We start from the raw sequence: 22,256 nt of genomic DNA on the forward strand, positions 1-22,256 counted from the left end.
AACTAATGAACTCTGCCAAGGGTTAGTACTTGTAAATACAAGTATTGTCCTGCTGCAGCATTCTTTAGTACACAGCAATACATGTGAACACACTGATGGGGTTGGCTGGGGCATGAGTATGCTTCAGTGAGGGGCCGCCTGCCAGCTAGCCCTGCACTGGAGCACCCTCGTGCCTCAGCCAACCCCTCTGCAGCACGCTGAGCCAGGTTGGAGCAGCCTTTGGGCTGGCAGCCTGATCCCTAGGGCCCCCTGCCAGCCAGGGCTGCTCTGACCTGGCTTAACATGCTGTGGTCCCAGATGCACGTGAAAACACGGTGCCCAGGAGCAATAAACTCCTGTGCAATATGCACCGGGGTTTATTGCTCTGTGCTAATAGTACATACATTTAGATGCATTCTCTAGGTATGAAGAGACATGGGTGAAAGTAATATTATGACCAGTTTTGTGAACCAGGAGAAAAACATCAAGTTTATTAAGCGTAGAGAAAAAAGCAAAAATCTCTATCACTAAATACTTACAATGAACAAAATTAACTGTTAATCACTTTTTCTGAACTTAGTGGCTTACCAATGGTAGTATAGCCAGCCAGGTGCAGATGTACCTTGAGGCTAGCCTGATACAAAGAAGACTGAGAGGTAAACTGCTAAGTAAAGACTAACTGAATAAGAAATGCATAAGCTTTTGTGGGCAAGATACTATGAAAGGATATATGCAGAGCAGGCTATAAAATAGTGATTTAAACACAAAAGATTAGAGCTCTTGTTCACAAAAGCGTATAGGTGAACTGGAACAGATATGCCTACAGTTCCTCTTTACCTTGCTTTCTCCCTGGCTTCAAACTAACATGGCTAACTACCACTTTCTGCTCTACAATATCATAGTTCTGAGAACACATTAAGAACAAGAAAAGCCTAGATAAGACCAGGTATATGACTAGCACATTTTTGACTGGTCTGAGGATGCTTACTCCAAAGGTAACTTAAGAGATTTTTACATTGGCTTTGTATTTTCACCTCATTTTCAATCCAGTTCAAGTAGCAAAGTATTCCAACAGGTCTCAGTACTCTGGGTAAGATGGAGAAGGCCTATATCAGAGGTTCCATTTTGGCAGGAACACCAAACATGCCCCATGCCTTGATTTGGCATGCTGGGGCAGACTGGGGGGAGGGGGTCACAGCCTGATCCTCATTGCTGGCAGCAGCTGCACATGTGCCTCTGGGTGGACCATGAGGGAGGGGACCAGGGTTGTGCTGCCTCGGCCCCTTCTCTGCCCTGCGACTTAGATCACAAGCCCAGTTCCCACAAGCGTGGAGCCTGGGCGGCTATTTGCAGGCTGCCTGCTGCAGCTGCCTAGAGCCCAGGCTGACTCTGGCAGACAGCTGGGAGGCTGCAAACAGATGCATCAGGCTCCAGAGCCCCAGCACCAGCTCCAAGCTGATGGTGGGTGCATGCGTGGCTCTGGGTTGATGGTGAGGGAGGCGCCTGGAGCAGTGTAACACCAGCCCTTCCCTACTGTTTGCCATGATGTTTGTGTGCAGCTGCACTGCCCCAGAACCCAGCCAAGAGCCCTGGAGCCTGGTGCAGCTGTTTGCAACCTCCCATTTTCCTGCCACAGCTGGCCAGGGCTCTGGACAGCTGCTGTCAGCCATGGAGCCCAGTCTGCTTGCAGCAGGGCTTGGGGCCTCCCAGTTGTCCAACTGTGAGCAGCCTGAGCTCTATGGCTGGCAGCAGCTGCCCAGAGTGGGCTGGCTATGGCATGCTGAGCAAACTGGCCTCATCCCATGGTCTGGCATGTGTGCTGGGGGTTGAAGATGCCTGCACTGAATCTTTTTGCAAATGTAATAAGGTGCAATGGATGGCCAAGTCTAGATTCTATACCACAAGTTATGAGGTTCAGGAACCAACGTCAATAATTTAGTAATTGATTTACTATCTTCCTCTGAAGTAACAGAAACTTTTCAAGAATCTGGCATCTAACATGGGCAGCCTCTATTCTAGGTACATTGACTTACTCTGTGAATCATTTCCAATGCTCTGCTTGTTAACCACACAGCAGTTACCACACAATCAGAAGACTACATTCATACTGAAGACAGGTCAAACAAATAGGAACAAGACATTAGTAGCATTTTTAATATATCAATTTATTGCATATGTCAGTACATAAAAATAGAAAATGTGTCTTGTAAAATCAACTGTATTGTAAAAACCAGAATAGAATGAAAGTGTTTGTAAAAACTGCCATGGTTAGCACATATACTGCAACATTAATGCTTAGTTTACAAAATATAGAATTAAAAGTTCTTTAAAAGAAACTCCTTTTTGAACTGAATAAAGAAAAAAAAACAGAAGAAAAAGCATCACTTGAACATTCTGAGACTAATTCTGAATTTGAAATATCAGTTTTATTTAAATACTGAATATGATTCTTGCATATACTTTACACTTCCGCATGGTTCTATTGTAAACTATATAGACTGGACAATATTATAAACTTGCTGTCAACAGGACATACTAATCCTTGTTTGAGCCTGCAATGTGCAGGAGGCACTGGTATTATTTTTGGCAAAAGTGCCTCTTACAAAAGTTGCACATTAAAAAAAAAAAGTGATGAAGTGAAATATGAATGGAGATATAGGTACATCTCTGCTAATTTCAAATGCCACGTCTTGGGATTTGAGGGGTTCAAAAATTCAGCCTGGTTTGTCACCACAGAGCACCCAAGGTTGACATCGCTGATTAGCCAGGAGACGCTGACATGCACATTATTTCATACGATACAGATTAATTTATTCCACTCAATATATATCTACCCTTACAACTGGGAGATTGTCCACAAATATCAAGTGTCAAATACATTTGTGCTATATTACTCATAAATTTTACCTGAGAACGGACATAAGGGCAGCTATATTAGTCGTTTTTTCCTTATTTAAAATTCCAGCTTATCTTTGCGTTTCACAGTTTCAAAATTTGGGGCTGGGAAAATGTAAACATAGATCAGTAGACAGTCCCAAGTGTTTCCACAGATTAGAGCAAAAAGGAAAAAGTGCTTGTGCACTGGGTAACCTCTCACAAAGACTCTATTAGCAGTTATACTACTTTGTCCAATTCATTAGAAATCTATCAAACTTTTTATAAGACTGACACCGTTCCTACTTTTAAACCCAAAGGTGACTGTGTAAATCCTGTAATCATAGTCCTCACTTCTCAAACATAAGAATAATTCATACTTTTCATAGTTAAACACATACGCTCATATTTTTCCCAAGATGGTGTATTCTATCTGATGGTGGCCACCCTGCGGCACAAGTGCCATAAATGGCATGAGGCAGCTTGTGTGTGTGGCATGTGGCATATCATAGAGGGAGAAACAAACACAGGGACAGATAGGGCAGGAAACAAAGCAGCACAACAGGCTAGGTGGGGGAAGGGGAGTGGCATGGCACTTGGGAGGAGTGTAGAGCTTACCTAGAGACATGCCAGCCAAAAAGGTTGGGTCCCACTTTTTTATACAAATGAAAGCTGGCACAGATTAAGTTTTCTAATTCCTATTGCATTTTTCAGTTAACATAGCTAACCATTCATCTGACTCTTGGCAGTTTTAACATATTATTCAGTCATCTAAACAACTATCCATAACAGCGGCTTCTTAAACTGTAAAGTCACTAGTAAATAACTTGTTACTATAAAGTTTGAAAGTGTGTATGTGCAGACAATACTCTTCACTTGTCACCGACTGATGTTCCAGCTGGAAAGGATTCCTGGCAACAACAAAAAAAAGAGACCAATTCTGCACTGTGCTACTAATAGAAATACAGTTTACAGCATTGCAACATTACAGAGACATTAATAACATTAGTTTATGTGCTCCCCATCTCTCTTCCCAGAAACTTCAAAATCTGTGGTTGCACTCTTACTAAAATTTAATTTCTCATCCATGCTGTTCAATGCAACCACTAATGCCACCTCCAAGACACAAGAAAGGAGGGAAAATTAGTGTGTGGTGCTGGTAAGTATCTTGCTCCTCAGTGTAATAACCCTATACATATTTAGGGATAAGAACATATCCTATATCCATGACATGCAGGCTTTCAGTTTTACTACGTGACAACCTACAGATACTAAGGTGAGAAGGTAGGGCTTGGGGACTAAGGATTGTAGAGAGAAAGTGTATGGCTTGAACAGGTCTAAATGGTCATAAACCTTGGTTTTCTTCCTCCCAACCATAAACTCCTATGCACAAAAACTGCCTTGACAATGAAGGGCCCATCTAGGTACTACTCATACAATGAAGGCATAAAGAGCCCTTTGCAGTGTCAGTTTATACCAAGGGGGAAGAAAACAAAAGCCAACTGCCTCACATTAGAATTCAGCTTCTGCCTTGGAAACCCAATTTATGCTGAGCATAATCATTTAACTGAAAATCACAACAGCTCTTGAAGCAACTATTTACTGAGCTGAGTTTATACCTTTTCATGAATAATAAACTGCATAGTCCATTCCCCGGCTAAAAAGCAAGATAGCAATGCTTGTTCCACTTAAGTGGCTACAATATATTCATTTTATTTTCTCTTGGGCTTTACTTCGGTTCAAATCTAGATGGTTCAGGGGAAGAGCAGCAACAAGGTGTAAGAACCATGCATTGTAACCATCAGAATACACCAGTAAAATGATTATGATGTATCAAAACCTTTTTTGTGTGCAATAGTTGCTATTTCTACATAATACAGGAGAAAGAGAAAAAAGGCATGCCACACAATACGGAAAGAACAGGATATCACAAGGAAGTCAGAAAATAGAGCCAAATCAAACTGAAGCAAAAGAAAATGTATAAATATTTTCATGTTTACTCAAGTAATTGTAAGGGCTCTTGGCTGCATCACTACAGAAAAAAATAAATACTTACCAGGTAGATGGCAACAGTATAAGACACCACACACCTTTGTTTAAAACCCAGGAAGGAATGCTTCTGAAAGTTACTCTCGAATAGAAGGGCAAGGATCTTTCTGGGTGTTATCCCTGCATGATGTACATTTCTTAGATCATCACTTCAACACTACCACTACTCTGTATTACAGAGATATTTTACTACTACAGTCAGTATTTTTCCCTCTGTTAATTATGTATCCAATCATGTGTGGTACTTGTACTTCTAGTCATAGAGCGCCTTTTCAGGAAAGCAGCTTTATTTATTGACATCAACAGAATTTAAGCACAGGCTTAAATAAGGACAAAATTAAACTTGTGATTAAGTGCTTTTCTGAATGAGGGCTTACCTGTAATAACAAAAAAGCTAAATTTAGAGAATTCACCCTTATGAGCCATTGTATTTTAGCGTGAAAAAAAAATCCTTTTTCCATACGTATTTTTCTTCCATTACATTATTTTTGCCTAAGCAAATAGATTTAATTACTTGCTGCAGCTGACAAATTAAGTAAGGGATTTATACATATGCACTAGTAAACGTTAACCAAACTGGAGAGACACCTTCGATGCATGTTTTGTAAGGATCCTCACTCTGTGGTCATAATCAGGCTCTCTCACTTCATGATTAAATAATGTCGACAATAAAAGTGGTCACTATTAACGCTGACTCTTAATATAACTAAAGCAATTCACATTTATGTTGAGGATACAATCTGCATGCACACTGTCCGATGGCATTTAGATAATTTAGGAAAACAAGCGACTCAAGTGTTAAAAATAAAAGCTGTCTGTTTCCTAGACTTTAACAGGTGAGGGTTTGTTCAATGTTTATTTACACTGTTGCTATGGTATGGGTAATAATGGTAAAATAAAACTAAAAATGTACTTTATATAGCTTATTTTAGAGATGGAGGTGAAGGGCACAGATGTAATTTTTGAAGTTTACTTAATTTTAAAAAAAAGTCAACCAAAAGCATATTTCTACTTCTTCCATAGTTAGCATCGCTCTCCCCAGTGTTTTCCCTTCCACTTTAGGCACCCATATGAAATGATCTGATGCTTTATATAATGTCAGTCAGAAGCACATCCAACTAACAATGGTTAAGAAGTAGTGGGAACAGTCAGTTTAGCAAGTTATACCTGGATTTTACATTTTATCCCTTTTTGCCATTTTCTTTTTCTGAATGCAAACTATTCTGAACAAAAACTATCTGCCTCTGTGTAATTGGTATAACTTTATAGATGCTACTAAAATAGAAATACTGAAATGAATATAGGAAAAGTAGCTTTTCTTCTTGACCTCTGATTTGTAATATACATCTCATCATAAAAATAGATTACACTTATGCATATATGATCCTGAATTATTTCTCTATCTGAATGCTATTTACATGACTTAGCACATTAAAAGTCTCCATCTTCAATAACAGCGCAAGGAATAAAACACTACCATGCATGGTATACTTAAGGTAAATCTTAGAAATGTTACAGAACATATTTTGCTAACCATGATTGCCCAATTAGCCAATACACACACCAGAGAATACTGAAGAGCCTCCTGTTATCTCAACCTAATGTCATTTGTACTAATGTAGTAACAAAATTTTAATAGCTTCCATTGTATATACTGAACAAATGGAAGATATGAACAAACATATAAAAAGGCATGGGAAAGACATGTAGAAATGTTCACTCAGTTACAATGTTGCAAAATATAAAAACTACCTGGAACGTCATAATAAAGTATTAGACCTTTCCAAGTTTAATTCTGCTCATTAGGCAAGTACAGACATAATATACATTTAAAAATGGACATTCTTTTACCACTTTTCACAAATCAAGGTACAGTGCAATTTAATCAGAAAAAGAATATCGATTATATTATTGTTACGTTAGATGATGTTTTTGCCATTTCTTCAGGGGAATGACTCTTTATAACTTCTTTGATGAACTGTTCAAGTGCAGTGAAATAACCCTGGCACTGCCAAGTGTCATTATGAGTTCCATCTGGAAAAATTGCCAATCTCTTAGTCCGAGCCGGGGATAATTCATAAAGCTGCTTCATCATAACTGGAGGAATTAACTGATCAGACAGCCCAGAGATGAAAAGAGAAGGCATTCTGCACTGAGAGATTTTTCTGTATGACAGGAATTTATTTTTGTAGCACCACAAAGGAAGATACCTCATTGGAAAGAAAGAAAACAAAGTGCTGGCCATGTGTGGGATGCTAAGGAATGTGTTCTCCACCATTATGGCAGAAATTCTATGGGAATTTTCAGAAGCTAAATGAACAGCCACTGCTCCCCCTAAGGAACGGCCAAAGAGAAAGATTTTTGTTTTATCAAGATCAGATCTAGTCATCACATAGTCTAGTACAGCCTCAGAATCTAAGTAGAGACCTTCTTCACTTGCTTCTCCTTCACTTTTCCCATAACCTCTATAATCAACCAGCAGTAAGTTTACTTTCAGGTTTACCAGCATCAGCAAAGCATTTGGTAACCTGTGACCAATGTTGCCTGCATTTCCATGAAAATAAATGATAGTAGGAGAATATGCTGCATTGTCTCCAGTATATCTCAGCAGAATAAGATTGAGAAGAACTCCATCTTTGGTTTTGATGAAGATGTTTTCATGTGGTATACCAGTAGGCATAGGAACATAAAGACGTGAAGAAGAGGGCTGTTCAGGGAAGTAAAGTAGTACATCCTGGAATTTATATAGTATACCTGCTATTGATACAAATATTAACATAAGTAATGTAATGCCGCCATACAAATGAAAAGTTACTATCAAAGGTAAGAGAGAAATACGGCAGAGACCCCAAGACCACGAAGCCAAAGCTAGCAGCCACCTTTCAATAAAGGTCCAAAGCATCCATGACTTTTCCATTGTAATAGTCAGTGATCTTTCAGTCCATACGTATCCTGTGGGGGGAAAAAACCCAACGCGTTACAAGGATAAATTTATAAGCAGATAAACATACCAAGCATTCAGATTCCAACAAATTAATAGCAAGTCACTACATAAAGATAAGGTACATACATTTGGGATGAGGGGAAAAAAAGGTCAAAGAATTACTGTTGGTTTCCAATTTATTTACATAAAAAATTGCAGTACCTTACAGGAAAAATACTGGTAGTAATATTAAGTGCAAGAACAAAACAAGAGAGGCTTTTGGCATGTACTGACATTCACTCTCCAAGGAGAAACTCTCTTGGGTTAGCCCTGGTTGTTCCCAGGTTATTTTTCCCCTTGAGTGGCCCTTTTTACCCTGGGTGAAGAAGACTGACTAGCTGTACAGTCGTGGTTGAAACTGAATGTCTGTACATTGCTGGCCATGCACAGCCACATGTGGGATGTTTTGTTTACATTAATGCTATTAACTACTACTGTCCCAAACTGCCTCCCCTTAAGCATTAGGACTGCTAGTCACCTTAGCCTCCACTCCATATTGCATATTACAGTATTTGCCCAAATGCTTCCTTATAGCTAGCTGCAAGATCCAGAGACAAAGATTTGTATTCTACCCATGACAAACATTTTAACTTGATAATCTTACTATATGAAGGCTCAGAATAACTTTCTTCTCAACACTAACTTTGCAGCTGCATTATGCTGGGGACGGGGGAGAGGGGTGTTTAACTGAAATAACAGGACCAGATGAAAGGAAGACTACTGTGACAAGACTCAGGCATTTCGTCACACTATCTGGTATAATACCGAGGTTTACATTATGCTAAACTGATCATATTCAGTTCAAGATTTCTGCTATAAATGCCCTAGCCACATTCCTTCCTATCTGTTACTGGCCATCAATTAGTAAACATATTTACATGCGCCTGTCATCAGCTTTTGCTACAAAGGATAGTTATATTGTTGTACCAGGCCAATGATAAAAAACAGTCAATTGGCTATACCACACTCTGATCAACAGTTTCAAGCAAAGTTTGGACCAGCAAGAGATTCATGCCCTCCTAACAAAAGTACACTCAAAGAAAGTGTCATCAATAACAGTTCCCATCATTCATACCCCTAATTTTAGTCCATAAGCCAGATCTGAGTGAAGTTCACTATATGCACTGAAAGTCATTGCTACACTCGCTGCTGTGACTGAAGTGTAGCACAGAACTGAGCAGAGATTGAAAAACCTGCCTGAGCGTAAGAGTAGATACTCAAGCAAAAATCCCTTATTTGGTGCTATCAGGGCCAACTTGCTGTCTCAAGCTAGGCAGCCAACTTAAGGCCAGCTCGGGTTATTTCTACGCAGAACCTGCAACATGAACATCCCTATTTAAATTCCAAGCATCTGTATTTAAATAATTAAATTATACATAACACAATTAGTTTTAGAGATAAAGGAACACAAGACAAGAAAAAGCGTCTGAAATCATCAGGGCCAGTCCCCAGCTATCATAGGAAACCATGTCTGATTAAGTCTGGTGGTATATAACCTAAGCTTGGAGAACATGCATGCATGCACACACAGACACATGTGCGACTTTCAGCACTGGCTATTCAATAGTCAAAGATATGACTAACATTTTCTTCGGGGATAAGTACTGTATCACTGTCCATCACACAGAGCTTTACTATGAGCATATCTAACAAATGCAACATCACAAACAGGTAAAATCTATTTTCTACCAAAAAAGGATAAAGGAATAGATGAACCTACAAATAACTATGCTACTAAGAATTAAATACCAACTGCATTGGAAGGACAGCCACAATTTGTAAAACCTATTATCAAAGCATTATAGCTCCTTATTATAAATACAACTAGTCATCATTTGTAAGCCATGGTTAACACACAGAAGCAGAAAATGGGAAGTCTTAACCACAGGTGCTTGTACTTGAATAAACAAATGTGAGTGTAAGTATATAAATATTAAATAATTAAAACTATATTTAGATAACAGTTTCCACCATGGCAATTAAAGTCAGCTAGGAATAAAATCTAAACTTTGCTTTTTTTTTTTTTTTAGGTTAATATCTGAAAGTAGCATAAGAATTGAAAAGCATACAAAAACATGTCTAACACTGTGAGAAACAAGCATACCAAAAATTAAAAGAACTATCAACACAGCCCAAAACAAAAATCTACTGCTTAAAGAAAAAGCAATGAAGGCCCAAAGCTTCTTAATCTCCATAATACACATGGCCACTGAAGCCAGCCCCTCTCAACACATCAATAGTTTCTTCTAGACTACCAATAAGAAGTAGTGCTTAAGAGATCAGACATGCAAAAGAAAAACAAAAAAAAAGCACCTGCAAAACAGTCAAAACACCAAATTAACTTCATGTTTTTGGATTATTCTGGCCCTGAGGGGAGTATCAAGTTGGCACAGCACCGTATCACACCTATACCACCAAGAGTGAAGACGAAAAGAAAGGATGGTCAGTGCATTTCTGTGATTCAGGATACCCCCTGTTGCCAGCACCTGCGATTCAGGATCCCCCCTGTTGCTATTCCAACCCTGTTCAGAGCTATGATACACTTTTGAGTTACTATGAGACTATTTCTGACTATTCCACAAAACTGGAAGAGAACCTGGCTGCCCTAGAGACAGACTCTACTTTTGGGGGGCGCAGGGGGTTGATTTTTTTGCTGGACAAAATTGTATAGTTGGAAGAGATGTTAGACAAACTTCTGTGGCTGAGAACTTGTCCAACATCTTTCCCATCTATGTATTTGGTCCATTTACAAATATCACTCCAAAAAACCTTGTTTCTATCGTATTTCCTGGACCATCATGGCTACAACAACAATCCAACCAATAAAGGTAACATAGACTCATTACAACCACTTCCACAACCAACATTCTGACTCCATATCCTAAACTCAATACAAAGATACGGGTCATATAACACTTCCAACAGTTATAGAAGCAACAACCCTACATGTGGATCAGCCCATGGCCCAAAAATACTTATAATTTAATAACTTATAAAATATTTATTTGAATTCAAGATAAGGTCTGTCCCCCCCTTTAATACGAGGGGGGAAACCCCTAGTCTTTGATTCGAGTACAAGTTACCAGGGCAATATCTGCCACCTCTGACCCCAACTCCCGTCTATCCCTCACCATGTCTCCCTTCTATCACCAACTCTGCCCTACACCTTCTCCAACCCACCACCTGTATCCCACAGTCTTTCCTGGGCCCAGATGGAGCTGCTGCCACTACAGCTGCAATCATTGCAGCAGCTACTGTGTGGTTAGGCTGGGGCTGAAGCAACCATGAGCTCTGTGCCCTGGATTGGAAAGGAGCTGGATTGCTGCTGAAGGGTAAATGCAGGTGGGATGGGGACAGGTGTTGCAATGCACAGGCAGCATGAAGGCAAGTGGTAGTAGGGTGGTGACAGGTAGCAGGAGGTAAGAACCTAATTAAGCGCAATTAATTGAGTTTAAAAATTCAGCATAATTTTGGATTTTGGTAAATACAGCAGAACTAACAACAACCCCCTCCCCAACAAAATACTATGGAATAATTTCTAGGTGTGCACCAATAGCCAGAAGCCGCTGGTCCAGCACACGGCCCACACCATGCCCTCCCGGATGAATGGGCAACTGGATGGGGCAGGCCAGAAAGAGCCCCAGCTTCATCCTGCTGCACCCTGGGCAGATCTGGGGTCACACGATCCCCCACTCTCCCATGACCTCCTAGACGAGTGGCAGAAGCAATGGTGGGAGCCACCGGACAAGCGGGCAAGGCCAGATGAACGGCTCCTGGACAAGCACAATGGTGGGAGCCACCCCCTCCCTGCACGAGCTACGGCTCCGTCCCATACCCACCCTACCCCGACTGGGCACTGCTTGCCCCAGTCCTACCCCAGCCCTCCCTCCCTCAGGGGCCTTGATCTGCCTCTCCATGTTCCTTCCCTCCCCCTTCCTCTTCTACCACAGACTTACCAGCTGCACACAGCTCTCCAAGATGCCAGGATGTGCTCCTTGCTGCCTACGTGCTACACAGCAGCTTCGCACATGCCCAGGCATTTATTGGCCAGATTATTGGTCACATCAGGCTGATTTCCAATACAATCAATTTTCTTTATATCAGTCCCAATCCAATATGGGATCAATGTATTAGTTCACCTCTAATAATTTCCTTAATTCTCACTGTTACTGGTAAAAGCAAAAAACTCGTTCACTTTTCCTTGCTCTGTTTATGAAACTCAGTTAAACTGTTCCAGCAAATTTTCAAAATCCTATTTCTTCTCACAAAGGATGGGAAAAACTGAGATATTTTAGAGAAGTAGAACAGAAAATACGCCCCCAAAAAAGGCATAGTGCACCCTTAGGTGATCTGAAATAATATGCTCCACAACACAAAAAAAATGAGCTATTAACTTTTCATTTAAGCATGTCCAGTACAACATAAATAATTCTTCATTAACACTGCAATTAAGTCCTGTGTGAGACATACTGTCAACTAAATTTTTCTACTCAAAAGAATGTTTAAAAATTATCTTTATTATCTGTTTGTTTGCTTATTTTTATTTGAGGTTTCTGCCCATATTTATACAGAAAGGTCAGTGTCATACGTGAAAAAGAGATTGGAGCGTGTGTATACACACACATACACACAAATGTACTGACCCAAGAAAAAAGCTTTAATAAATACAGAGGTGCATATAAGAATGGCACTTCCTAGGGGTATATCAGCATTGAAAAAAGGGAGAAATGATGTTATCTACCATCAGTCTTTTTTGGTTGCTATAGTCAATAATTATGGCTGTGTGCCCAGAGCAACCACAGTGAGCACAATCTGGTCTTCACGCCCCGCTGCTGGCCCAAGCCTGTGGCAGACTATGGTCCTGGCAATCAATGGGAGGGTGTGCCAAGGAGTGGTCACAGGGTGCGATGCTCAGCAAGAAAGGAACTGTTACAGGCTTCTGCTGCTGCTGCAATGACAATTTCGCATGCACATCAGAGGCTTGAGCACTGGGGCTGCCATGGAGATGGTGGGCTGCTCACACGTAGGGTAAGGTGTTGCGTGAGGGGTATTCCACTCTGCCAGAAACCTTTGCAAAAGCAGGTTCTCCCTGGCAGATGTGGGAGCTCAGGAGCACAGGGCCCACCGGTGCTGAGGCAGTGGCATGCTCTGCGGCTCCAAACATGCCCCGCACTGCTCTTCACGCAAGAGTCTGCCTCACCCACCCCAGAGGGCAGCACAGCTTTCATGGGAAGCGGGGCTGCAGGTAGGAGCTGTGGATGAGGGGACAATCAGAAAAGCAGTGACTGCCTTATTCCCACGAGGGCTGCAGCAGCCAGCCAAGAAAATCTTTGATTAGGATAGACAAAAGGAGAAAAATCAGGCTGGAGCCATGCCACTATTTGTTTGCTTTTTCAAAACAAGTTTAATACTCCACTCACTTCAAACAACCTGAACAAACACTGGAAGTGCAGTTTAGAGGTGCTGAAGGGTGACTGTCTAAAGAAGGATCTCCAGAAGTTCTCTCCCGCTCCACTAACCTTTGGGCTAACAATACTGTCTCTTCACTCAGACCTGCCCCTCAACCATGTGTGAGCACCTGCCTGACAATGCTAAGGAGAACACCCCCCAACCCCCATTTTTAAATTTTAAATAGGGCAGAGAGAATCTTAACACAGAATCATAGAAAGCTAGGGTTGGAAGTGACCTCAGGAGGTCACATCTAGTCCAACCCCCAACTCAAAGCAGGACCATCCCCAACTAGATCATCCCAGCCAGGGCCTTTGTCAAGCTGGGCCTTAAAAATCTCCAAAAATGGAGAGTCTACAACCTCTCTAAGTAACCTGTTTCAGTGCTTCATCATCCTACTAGTGAGAAAGTTTGTCCCAATATCCAACTTAAACTTCCCTTGCTCCAACTTGAGACTATTGCTCCTTGTCCTGTCATCTGCCATCACTGAGAATAGCCTACCTCCATCCTCTTTTGAACCCCACTTCGGGTAGTTGAAGGCCATTATTAAATCCCCATGGTGGTGGCTTGCTCTACCCTCACGTTTCTGGCTGCCACTGCCAGCATCTCCACTGCTGCTCTTGTACCTGGCCCCACAGCTTAGATACCCTGGCCCATCTATCCCACACCCACTGCCAAGAGTGCCAGACAGAGCAGGCAGGTGGAAGACCACCAGGCACCCTGTGGGCAGGGTACACCCGGCCAGGCAGATAGGATTGGGTGCAAGCGCGTGAGAAGCGGTGTCTGGGAGCAGGACCAGTAGGCCAAGGTCAGGATCACAGGGTGGTGACAGTGCAGGGCCAGGGCACCACATGAGGCCCACTCCCTCCTGGTCCCATCTGCCAGGCTGAAGGTGCTAGGCCTGCGGGCATCCTGGGCTGGTCTCAAAGGAGACCCCACCCACCTGCTCCCTCCAGTGCCCCTGGCACTGGGTGCGGAACGAACAGGCCCACGGGCAGACAGGATCAACTAGCATTTTGCAGCCCAAGGGCAGTGGAAACAACTGCGCGGAGAAGCCAAGGCCAGGGCAGCCTCCTCTCCACAAGAGAAGGTCACCAAACCGGCCGTGCCGCCCAGCCCAAATCACTGCTCCCCACCACCCCGACCCTTTTTGGGGGTGCTTGGCCCCGCCGCACTCACCCGCTGCCTCAGGCGCACTGCGCGGCCGGGCCGCCCCCACGGCTGCACTCCGGCTCGCCGGAGCCCCTGCGCCTCATCCTCCCCCGACAGCGTAGCTACCGCTAAGGCCAGGCCAAGCCAAGCCGAGCGCCGAGCACCGCTCCCCGGGGCCCCGCCGCTTCCGGGACCGCAGCTGTGCCCCCGCTTCCGCTTCCGGGGACAGGAGATGAGGCCACAGCCCACAGAAACGGCCCGAACCACTTGCTCAGGACGCGGGGGGGAGGCAGGTAGGAACGCGGGGCTTGTTCAGCGAACCCCGGGTTGAAACCACCCTCTAGCGTCATTGGTGGGGGAGGGTAGGACTCCGCGCGATGCAGGGGGCGGTAGCGTTCCAGTTGGGCTGTACCACCATGAGCGGGGGGGGGGGGAGTGGGTAGTTCCGGTGGCGCCGGAAGTTGTTCCCCTTAGTATCCTCGGAGTGGGTGGGTCCGGAGAGACAGATTCCGGGGGGAGTGGGGACGGGACAAGACGGTACATTTGGCGCGGGCGGTGAGTCAGATCGGGCACTCCCATTGGGGTGTGGAGGAGGTTGGGTGTTGTCTTATTGTTCTTCTCCCCCCCACCCCCATTGTGGAACATCCGTAGGGGAGGGGAAGCTGCCTCTCGTCATAGTGTAGGACACAAGTGGCCCCCAGAAGCTAGTCCTGGCGGGCGGAGGGAGGGACGGTGCCAGCCCCTAATAGCCAGTCACGAAAGGTGGCGGGGGGGTGAGGCCCAGTTCACGGGAGCCAATCTTAGCAAGGGGTGGTGTTGGCTTCCTCCAGTCCCAGCAGATGGGGGCTGGCAGGGGCGATGCTAGCCCCCCAGGAACCAATCCCAGCACACGGCAGCTGGCAGGGGCGGTGCCAGGCCCCCCCAGGGACCAATCCCAGCAGGTGGGTGGCCGTGCCAGGTCCCCCATGGACCAGTCCCAGCATGTGGCAGCTGATGGGGGCAGTGCCAAGCCCTCCAGAGGCAAGTCGTAGCAGGTGGTGACTGGTGGGGGTGGTGTGAGCCAGGGGGGAGGGGGTTGCTGGGCCCTAGGGCTCCATGCAGGGAACCCAAGGGTGAGCCCTGCTGCTGTAGTGTGCTGCTGCCGCCAGGAAAGCAGTGGTAGGTGGGAGCCGGCACTGCCTCTGAGTGCTGTGGGTCAGGCAAAGCTGGGACTGTTTTTCGCACAAGGCCCAGCAACCACTGGCCCCTTCTCTATGTGCATTTTGCAAGGGGTTTCATGGGGCGACTGGTGCAAAGGCTGGGTCCAGAGGGCAGGGCAGAGGTTCATAGCGAGTACTTCGGGCATCTAGAGGAGTGCTCTGGCCGGTGCCTACTGGCCCTTCAAAGAGTCAGTTGAGCCAGTGGCCACCACATAGTGACAGTTATGCCTTCTTCTACCCCCTTCCCCCCCACTGTTGTTTAACAGATCCTGTTTGCTTTGGGCACTGGGTATGTGTGTTGAGACTTGTGTTAAGGGCCTGATGTGGTGGTGGGATTAGCATCACATAAGTAATGGTGGTTTAGTAGAGAGAAATATTTGGATAGCTTTAAGCCAGTGATTCTTAACAAGGGCGCCATGTCACCTTAGGGTGCCTCGAGAGCCTTGTGTTGTGGTGCCACAAGGTACCACCCAACGTCAGCACTAAGTAACATTTGCAAAAAAACCCCATGAAAATGGAGAATAGCATTTTTGCAAGGGATGCTTCAGGTCTGAAAAGATTAAGAACCACTGCTTTAAACAAAGAAAGCTTCTGGAAAGCCCATCTAAGGGTTTAGAAGTATGATAACTTAATAGCCCATTTTCTTCCATTTTAAAATATTTTAAATTTTTTTTTTTCTTTTACAGTGAGGGAAAAAATAGAAATTATGATGTCATCCACACCTGCTGCACAGTCATCGTCTAAGCAAACTGTAGCATCCCAAGTACCTTTTGCAGATCTCTGCTCAACTTTAGAACGGATGCAGAAATGCAAATCCCGCCCAGAGAAAACCAAGTATTTCAAGGATTTTTTAGATTCATGGAGGAAGTTTCATGGTGCCCTCCATAAAAAGGAGAAGAATGTCACGGACTCTTTTTATCCGGCAATGCGACTTATTCTTCCACAACTGGAAAGAGAAAGAATGGCTTATGGAATAAAAGAAACCATGCTTGCTAAGCTGTATATTGAACTACTTAATTTACCCAAAGAAGGAAAAGATGCCCTAAAGCTTTTAAATTATAGAACACCAGCTGGTTCACGTGGAGATGCTGGGGACTTTGCAATGATTGCCTACTTTGTATTGAAACCCAGGTGCCCAGAGCAAGGCAAATTGACTATTAAACAAGTGAATGAACTTCTAGATTCGATTGCCAGTAATAATGCTACTAAAAGAAAGGACCTGGTAAAGAAAAGTCTCCTTCAATTAATAACTCAGAGCTCAGCTCTTGAACAAAAGTGGTTGATCCGGATGATTATAAAGGATCTAAAACTTGGTGTGAGTCAGCAAACCATATTTTCCATTTTTCATCCTGATGCTGCCGAATTACACAACGTCACGACCGATCTGGAGAAAGTTTGCAGACAGCTGCATGACCCTTCTGTATCTCTCACTGACGTTTCCATTGCATTGTTTTCTGCCTTTAAACCAATGCTTGCTGCTATTGCTAATATCCAGCAAATTGAGAAGCAAATGAACAACCAGCATTTCTTCATAGAAACTAAGCTAGATGGTGAGCGTATGCAGATGCACAAAGATGGAGACGTATACAAGTATTTTTCCAGAAATGGATATGATTATACCCAGCAGTTTGGGCCGTCTCCCCTAGAAGGTTCATTAACTCCATTTATTCATAACGTTTTTAAAAGTAACATACAAAACTGCATTCTTGATGGTGAAATGATGGCTTACAATCCCAACACACAAACTTTCATGCAGAAGGGAAACAAATTTGACATAAAAAGAATGGTGGAGGAATCTGATCTGCAAACGTGCTTCTGTGTGTTTGATGTGTTAATGGTTAATGACCAGAAATTGGGTCATGAGATACTAAGCAAAAGGTATGAGATCATGAATGAGCTATTTACCCCAGTCACAGGCAGAATGCATATTGTGCACAAAACACACGGTAGTACCAGGAAAGAAGTGGTCGATGCGCTGAATGAAGCAATAGACAACAGGGAAGAAGGAATCATGGTAAAAGATCCTATGTCCCTCTACAAGCCGGACAAACGTGGAGAGGGCTGGCTGAAAATCAAACCAGAGTATGTCACTGGCTTGATAGATGAATTAGATCTTTTAATTGTTGGTGGCTACTGGGGAAAAGGGTTGCGTGGTGGCATGATGTCTCATTTTCTGTGTGCTGTTGCAGAGACTCCCCCTTCTGGTGGAAAGCCATCTGTTTTTCACTCTATTTGTCGTGTTGGTTCTGGCTATACTATGAAGGAACTTTATGATCTTGGTCTGAAACTGGCTAAGCACTGGAAGCCTTACTGTAAAAGAGAGCCCCCTTGTAACATTTTATGTGGGACTGAGAAACCTGAAGTCTACATTGAACCTTGTAACTCGGTCATAGTTCAGATTAAAGCAGCAGAGATTGTTACCAGTGATATGTACAAAACCGACTGCACTTTACGATTTCCTCGAATTGAGAAAATAAGAGAGGACAAGGAGTGGCATGAATGCATGACTTTGAGTATGTTAGAAGAGCTCAGAGGCAAAGCATCAGGAAAGCTAGCATCAAAGCACCTTGATGTAGCTAATAATGAACCACAAGAAAAGAAACGGAAAACTGTGCCAAAGATTAAGAAAATAATTGGTATTGCTGAGCAGTTTAAAGCCCCTGATCTTTCTAACGTAAGCAAGGTGTCAAATGTTTTTGAAGATGTTGAGTTTTGCGTTCTGACTGGAACAGAAAACCATTCAAAATCCGACCTTGAAAGCAAAATTGCAGAATGCGGTGGCAATGTAGTACAGAATCCTGGACCGGACACTTATTGCATCATTGCAGGAATTGAGAATGTAAGAGTGAAGAACGTTATCTCTTCCAATAAGCATGATGTTGTGAGAGCAGAGTGGCTTTTACAGTGTTTTCAAACCAAAATGTTTGTACCATGGCAGCCTGCTTTTATGATTCACATGACTCCAGATACAAAACAACATTTTGCACGTGAATTTGACTGTTACGGTGACAGCTACTCGGTAGATATAGATGTGGCTCAACTAAAGGAAGTGTTCTCAAGAGTTAATAATAGTATTGATGCAAAGATGCCTCTGGAAGTAATTGGTGAATTGGAAGAACGGTACTCATGGGACAGTCATCCACTCAGTATGTTTAGGCGAAACACCGTATACCTGGACCTTTATGCTGTTGTTAATGATCCCAAAACCAAGATCTGTGGAACAAGGCTAACAATTAGAGCTTTGGACTTCCGTTTTTATGGAGCAAAAGTTGTCTCACAGCTAAAGGAAGGAGTGTCCCATGTAGTTATGGGAGAAGATCGTACCCGTGTGAAAGAGATAAAAATGCTTAGAAGAACATTTGAAAAAAAATTTAAAATTCTATCTGAACTGTGGGTAACAGATTCCATAAGGGAAGGAAAGCTGCAGAGTGAAAATCAGTACTTAATTTAGAGATGCTTTAGCTAGAAGTAGAAGCATTCTCACAACTTGCTGGACATAAAAGATTGTGACATCCTTCTCTGTATTTCTAGAGCCAGGTCTAGATTGCAAACCCAGTGTGCCTTACAGGGGTGTCCTCCAAAACAGTGCTGCTCTGCACACACTAGTGCCCCCAACAAGAAGCAGCGTAGCAATGTCTAACTTTGTTGGCACTATCCTTGGGTGGTGAAGAGACTGCATAGCTTCAGGTCAAGGATTATGGATAGTATATACAGAATGGCATTTTTTAAACTTGCTGAGCATGCTAAGTTTTTGGTCTAAGCATGGCTGTGTAAGTTCAAAAATTAAAGAATAACCTTCATATACTTACTGGAATTGGAGGAGAGCTATCAGTTCTAGTGATGCAGAAAAAAGCTTCAAAGTACATTACACTGGGAAGAAAAGTAGCATGCAGTACTGTTCAGTAATTTTCTGAGCTATGGTTGACTTTTCTAAATGGTAGAATGGCCAATCATATTTTTAAAAAAATCAGAACTTGTACTCTCTCTGTAAATAAGAAATGTCAGTAACATGTTTTAATATTTTCCAGTTATTTAAAATCTAGATACTGCAACATTTTAATTGAAACTGCCACTACTGAATCATTGCATAATTATCATATGGTCATCCACATTTTTGTGAAGAAAATATTTTTTGCATAAACTCTGAAAGCTACATGCTGGCTAATTCAGAATCCTTCCTTCTATTGTGCTTACAATTATTTATATTATTTATACAGGATCCTAACTCATTCCTTACCACTAATGCAAAAAAAAAAAAAGACTTTAAGAACTGAACCCCAAATTGTAGTGGATAAAAAATTTAAAATATTTAAGTTGCATATTGAGGCTGTATTTTAAATAATGTGTCCATTATTTTAATAATGAATAGCATTTTGTAGCCAAATAAATTTTTGTACCGAATAAGTGAAATAAAAACATTTATCTTTTAGCATTGTCTTGTATATTTTTCCTGTTAGTTAAGTGGATATGAATTTCTAGTGTCTGAATTTGCATCAGTAAAGAAATAATGTGTTGTCCACTGCTGTTTAAAATGTAAATGATCCATCCCTAATTACCATTTGAGTATGGGTTTTCTGTAAATAATTTGGAGTAATATAAGTGAATAAATGGAAAGGCCATTCCTTTCTCACTTACCTTTTCTAACCTTTTTAACTAATATGGATATGAAAAGCTAACTTTGCGAATTATCCTTTAATTTGCTTTCTTGGAAATAAATATAGATGTCCAGATTAATTTAGGTATCATATGCCATATTTGCTCAAATCCAAGATGAGGGGGTTTTTTCCCCTTAGTTTGGGAGTGATAAAAGCCTTATCTTTGATTCAAATATCGGCTCAGTTAGCAGCTCAGCTCCAGCATAGTTCATTTGAAGCTGGAACTGAGCCACTACCTGTCCCAGGCTAGGATGGTTCATGCTAGGTAGAGGATTGGGGAGGCAGTTTGTGGCTGTGGGGGTGGGATTTGCAGCCTGTTTTCCCAACCCTTGCTTCTCCCACCATTTACTACTCTCTGAAACCTACCGTGCCCCTACACTCCTTGCTTCACCTCACCCAGTTGCTCCTTTTTCTGGCTCTGGTCCCTCTGGTCCTGATCTGGCTTAGCTAGGAGCTGCTGCTACTGCTGCTGTTACTACTACTGAGTATCCTGGAGGAGCAGAGCTACAGCAGAAGGTAAGCAGGGATGGGGGCAGGCTGCAGAAGTGAGCAGATGGAGTAGGTGTGGGAGCAAGGAGTAGGAGGGGCATGCAGGCATGGGAGGCAAAGGATGGGGACAAGCATAGGGCGGGGGGACAGGCAAGGCCATGGCGGGACACGGGGTAGGGTGTGGCCCTTCACCTGCTGATTTCCATCCCACAGCAGCGCAGGATGATGGGGAGGGGGGGTGGGACGAATTTAAGATGATCTTCCACTAATTAGATTGGATATATGAAAAATAACATACATTTCCCATGCATAGAATCTAATTATTGGGTGGGTTGTCTTAAATTTGAAGTCATCTTTGAGTCCGGTACGTGCGATAAGTCCTTTAACAGAAGTATAGTGATTCATGTGGTATGTTTAAAGGTAGCAGATACTGAACAAGTAGATTTATTTAAATGGCAGAAAATGCATGCTAGCAGAACATCAGTTTATGGGGAAAGGTAGAAAGAACTAGGGTTATTTAGTTTGGAGAAGAGAAGACTGAGGAGGGGATATGATAAGCCACGGTTGTAGGGGACAGGACTGAGATCAATGTCTTCAAACTGCAGCAGAGGAAAGTTAGGTTGGAGATTAGGAGGAACTTTCTGACAATAAAGGTGGTAAAGCATTGGAACAGGATACCTAGGGAAGTTGTGGAACCTCCATCCCTAGAAATTTTCAAGAGCACGTTAGACACTGAAGTAAGCCCCTGCTTATGAAAGCTTATGCAATGCATCTCTGATTTGGGTGCAAATCTACCTACCCTGCCTACTACTTGATATGGTTTAAGTCGGGGATGACCCTACCTTGAGTAGAGGCTGAACTAGATGACTTTGTGAGGTCCTTTCCAGCCCTACTTTTCTATGTTCCCTGCCCCCAGAGGTGTATATGATTAGAGTTTGGGCTCTAGGGCACCAAAATGGAGGCAGTTGGGGTGGTGGGGAGGGACTTGAGCCTCTGACTGCATGGAGTGGAGCAAGGGCAGGATGATCTTGTGAGAGATGTGTTACCAAAGCCCTGAATTTGGCAGTGGCTGTAGGGCCAGGGAAAGGTTAACTTGGCTCTTGACAATGACACCTGATACTTCTCTTGTAGCAGCATCTCTTCTGCTCTGCTCCATGAGGCCAAAGGCTCAAGCCCCTCTTGCCTCTGTTTTGGAGCCTCCCTTTACTGAGCCCCTGGGACTTGTTTGTCACACAGAAGCTGTGCACTTGTTTGCCACACAGACGCGGTGCACCATGGGCACCAGTGTTAAATAGTAAAACCGTTGGGGCATATGAATTTCTTTCCCCCACAAGAAAGTGTACTCTTAAAATCAAAATGTGTAAAGAAATATACGGGGTTCCTTGCTTTTCACGTTATCTATTGATTATTTTATTTATTTATTTATTT

The 22,256-nt window shown here is 43.0% G+C and overlaps 2 protein-coding genes across 3 annotated transcripts; one reads left to right on the forward strand and one right to left on the reverse strand.

Annotated features, from left to right (window-relative positions):
• Positions 1-2,126: 2,126 nt before the first annotated feature.
• ABHD13 (abhydrolase domain containing 13) lies at positions 2,127-14,593 on the reverse strand. Its single transcript, XM_019529674.1, has 2 exons — positions 14,513-14,593; positions 2,127-7,854 (listed from the first exon to the last, which is right to left on the reverse strand). The coding sequence occupies exon 2, from the start codon at positions 7,817-7,819 to the stop codon at positions 6,806-6,808; it is 1,014 nt and encodes a 337-aa protein (XP_019385219.1). The 5' UTR covers positions 7,820-7,854; positions 14,513-14,593; the 3' UTR covers positions 2,127-6,805.
• A 47-nt stretch (positions 14,594-14,640) lies between these two features.
• LIG4 (DNA ligase 4) lies at positions 14,641-20,113 on the forward strand. Of its 2 annotated transcripts, none has more exons than XM_019529672.1 (2): positions 14,641-14,778; positions 16,371-20,113. In XM_019529672.1, the coding sequence occupies exons 1-2, from the start codon at positions 14,718-14,720 to the stop codon at positions 19,133-19,135; spliced, it is 2,826 nt and encodes a 941-aa protein (XP_019385217.1). In that variant the 5' UTR covers positions 14,641-14,717; the 3' UTR covers positions 19,136-20,113. The 2 variants fall into 2 exon arrangements, with proteins under 2 accessions (XP_019385217.1, XP_019385218.1); XM_019529673.1 differs by lacking the exon at positions 14,641-14,778 and adding an exon at positions 14,910-15,040.
• The last annotated feature ends 2,143 nt before the right edge of the window (positions 20,114-22,256 follow it).

This window comes from Crocodylus porosus, unplaced genomic scaffold, assembly GCF_001723895.1.
Source record: "Crocodylus porosus isolate Cpor-Errol unplaced genomic scaffold, CroPor_comp1, whole genome shotgun sequence".
NCBI classification, from domain to species: Eukaryota; Metazoa; Chordata; order Crocodylia; family Crocodylidae; genus Crocodylus; species Crocodylus porosus.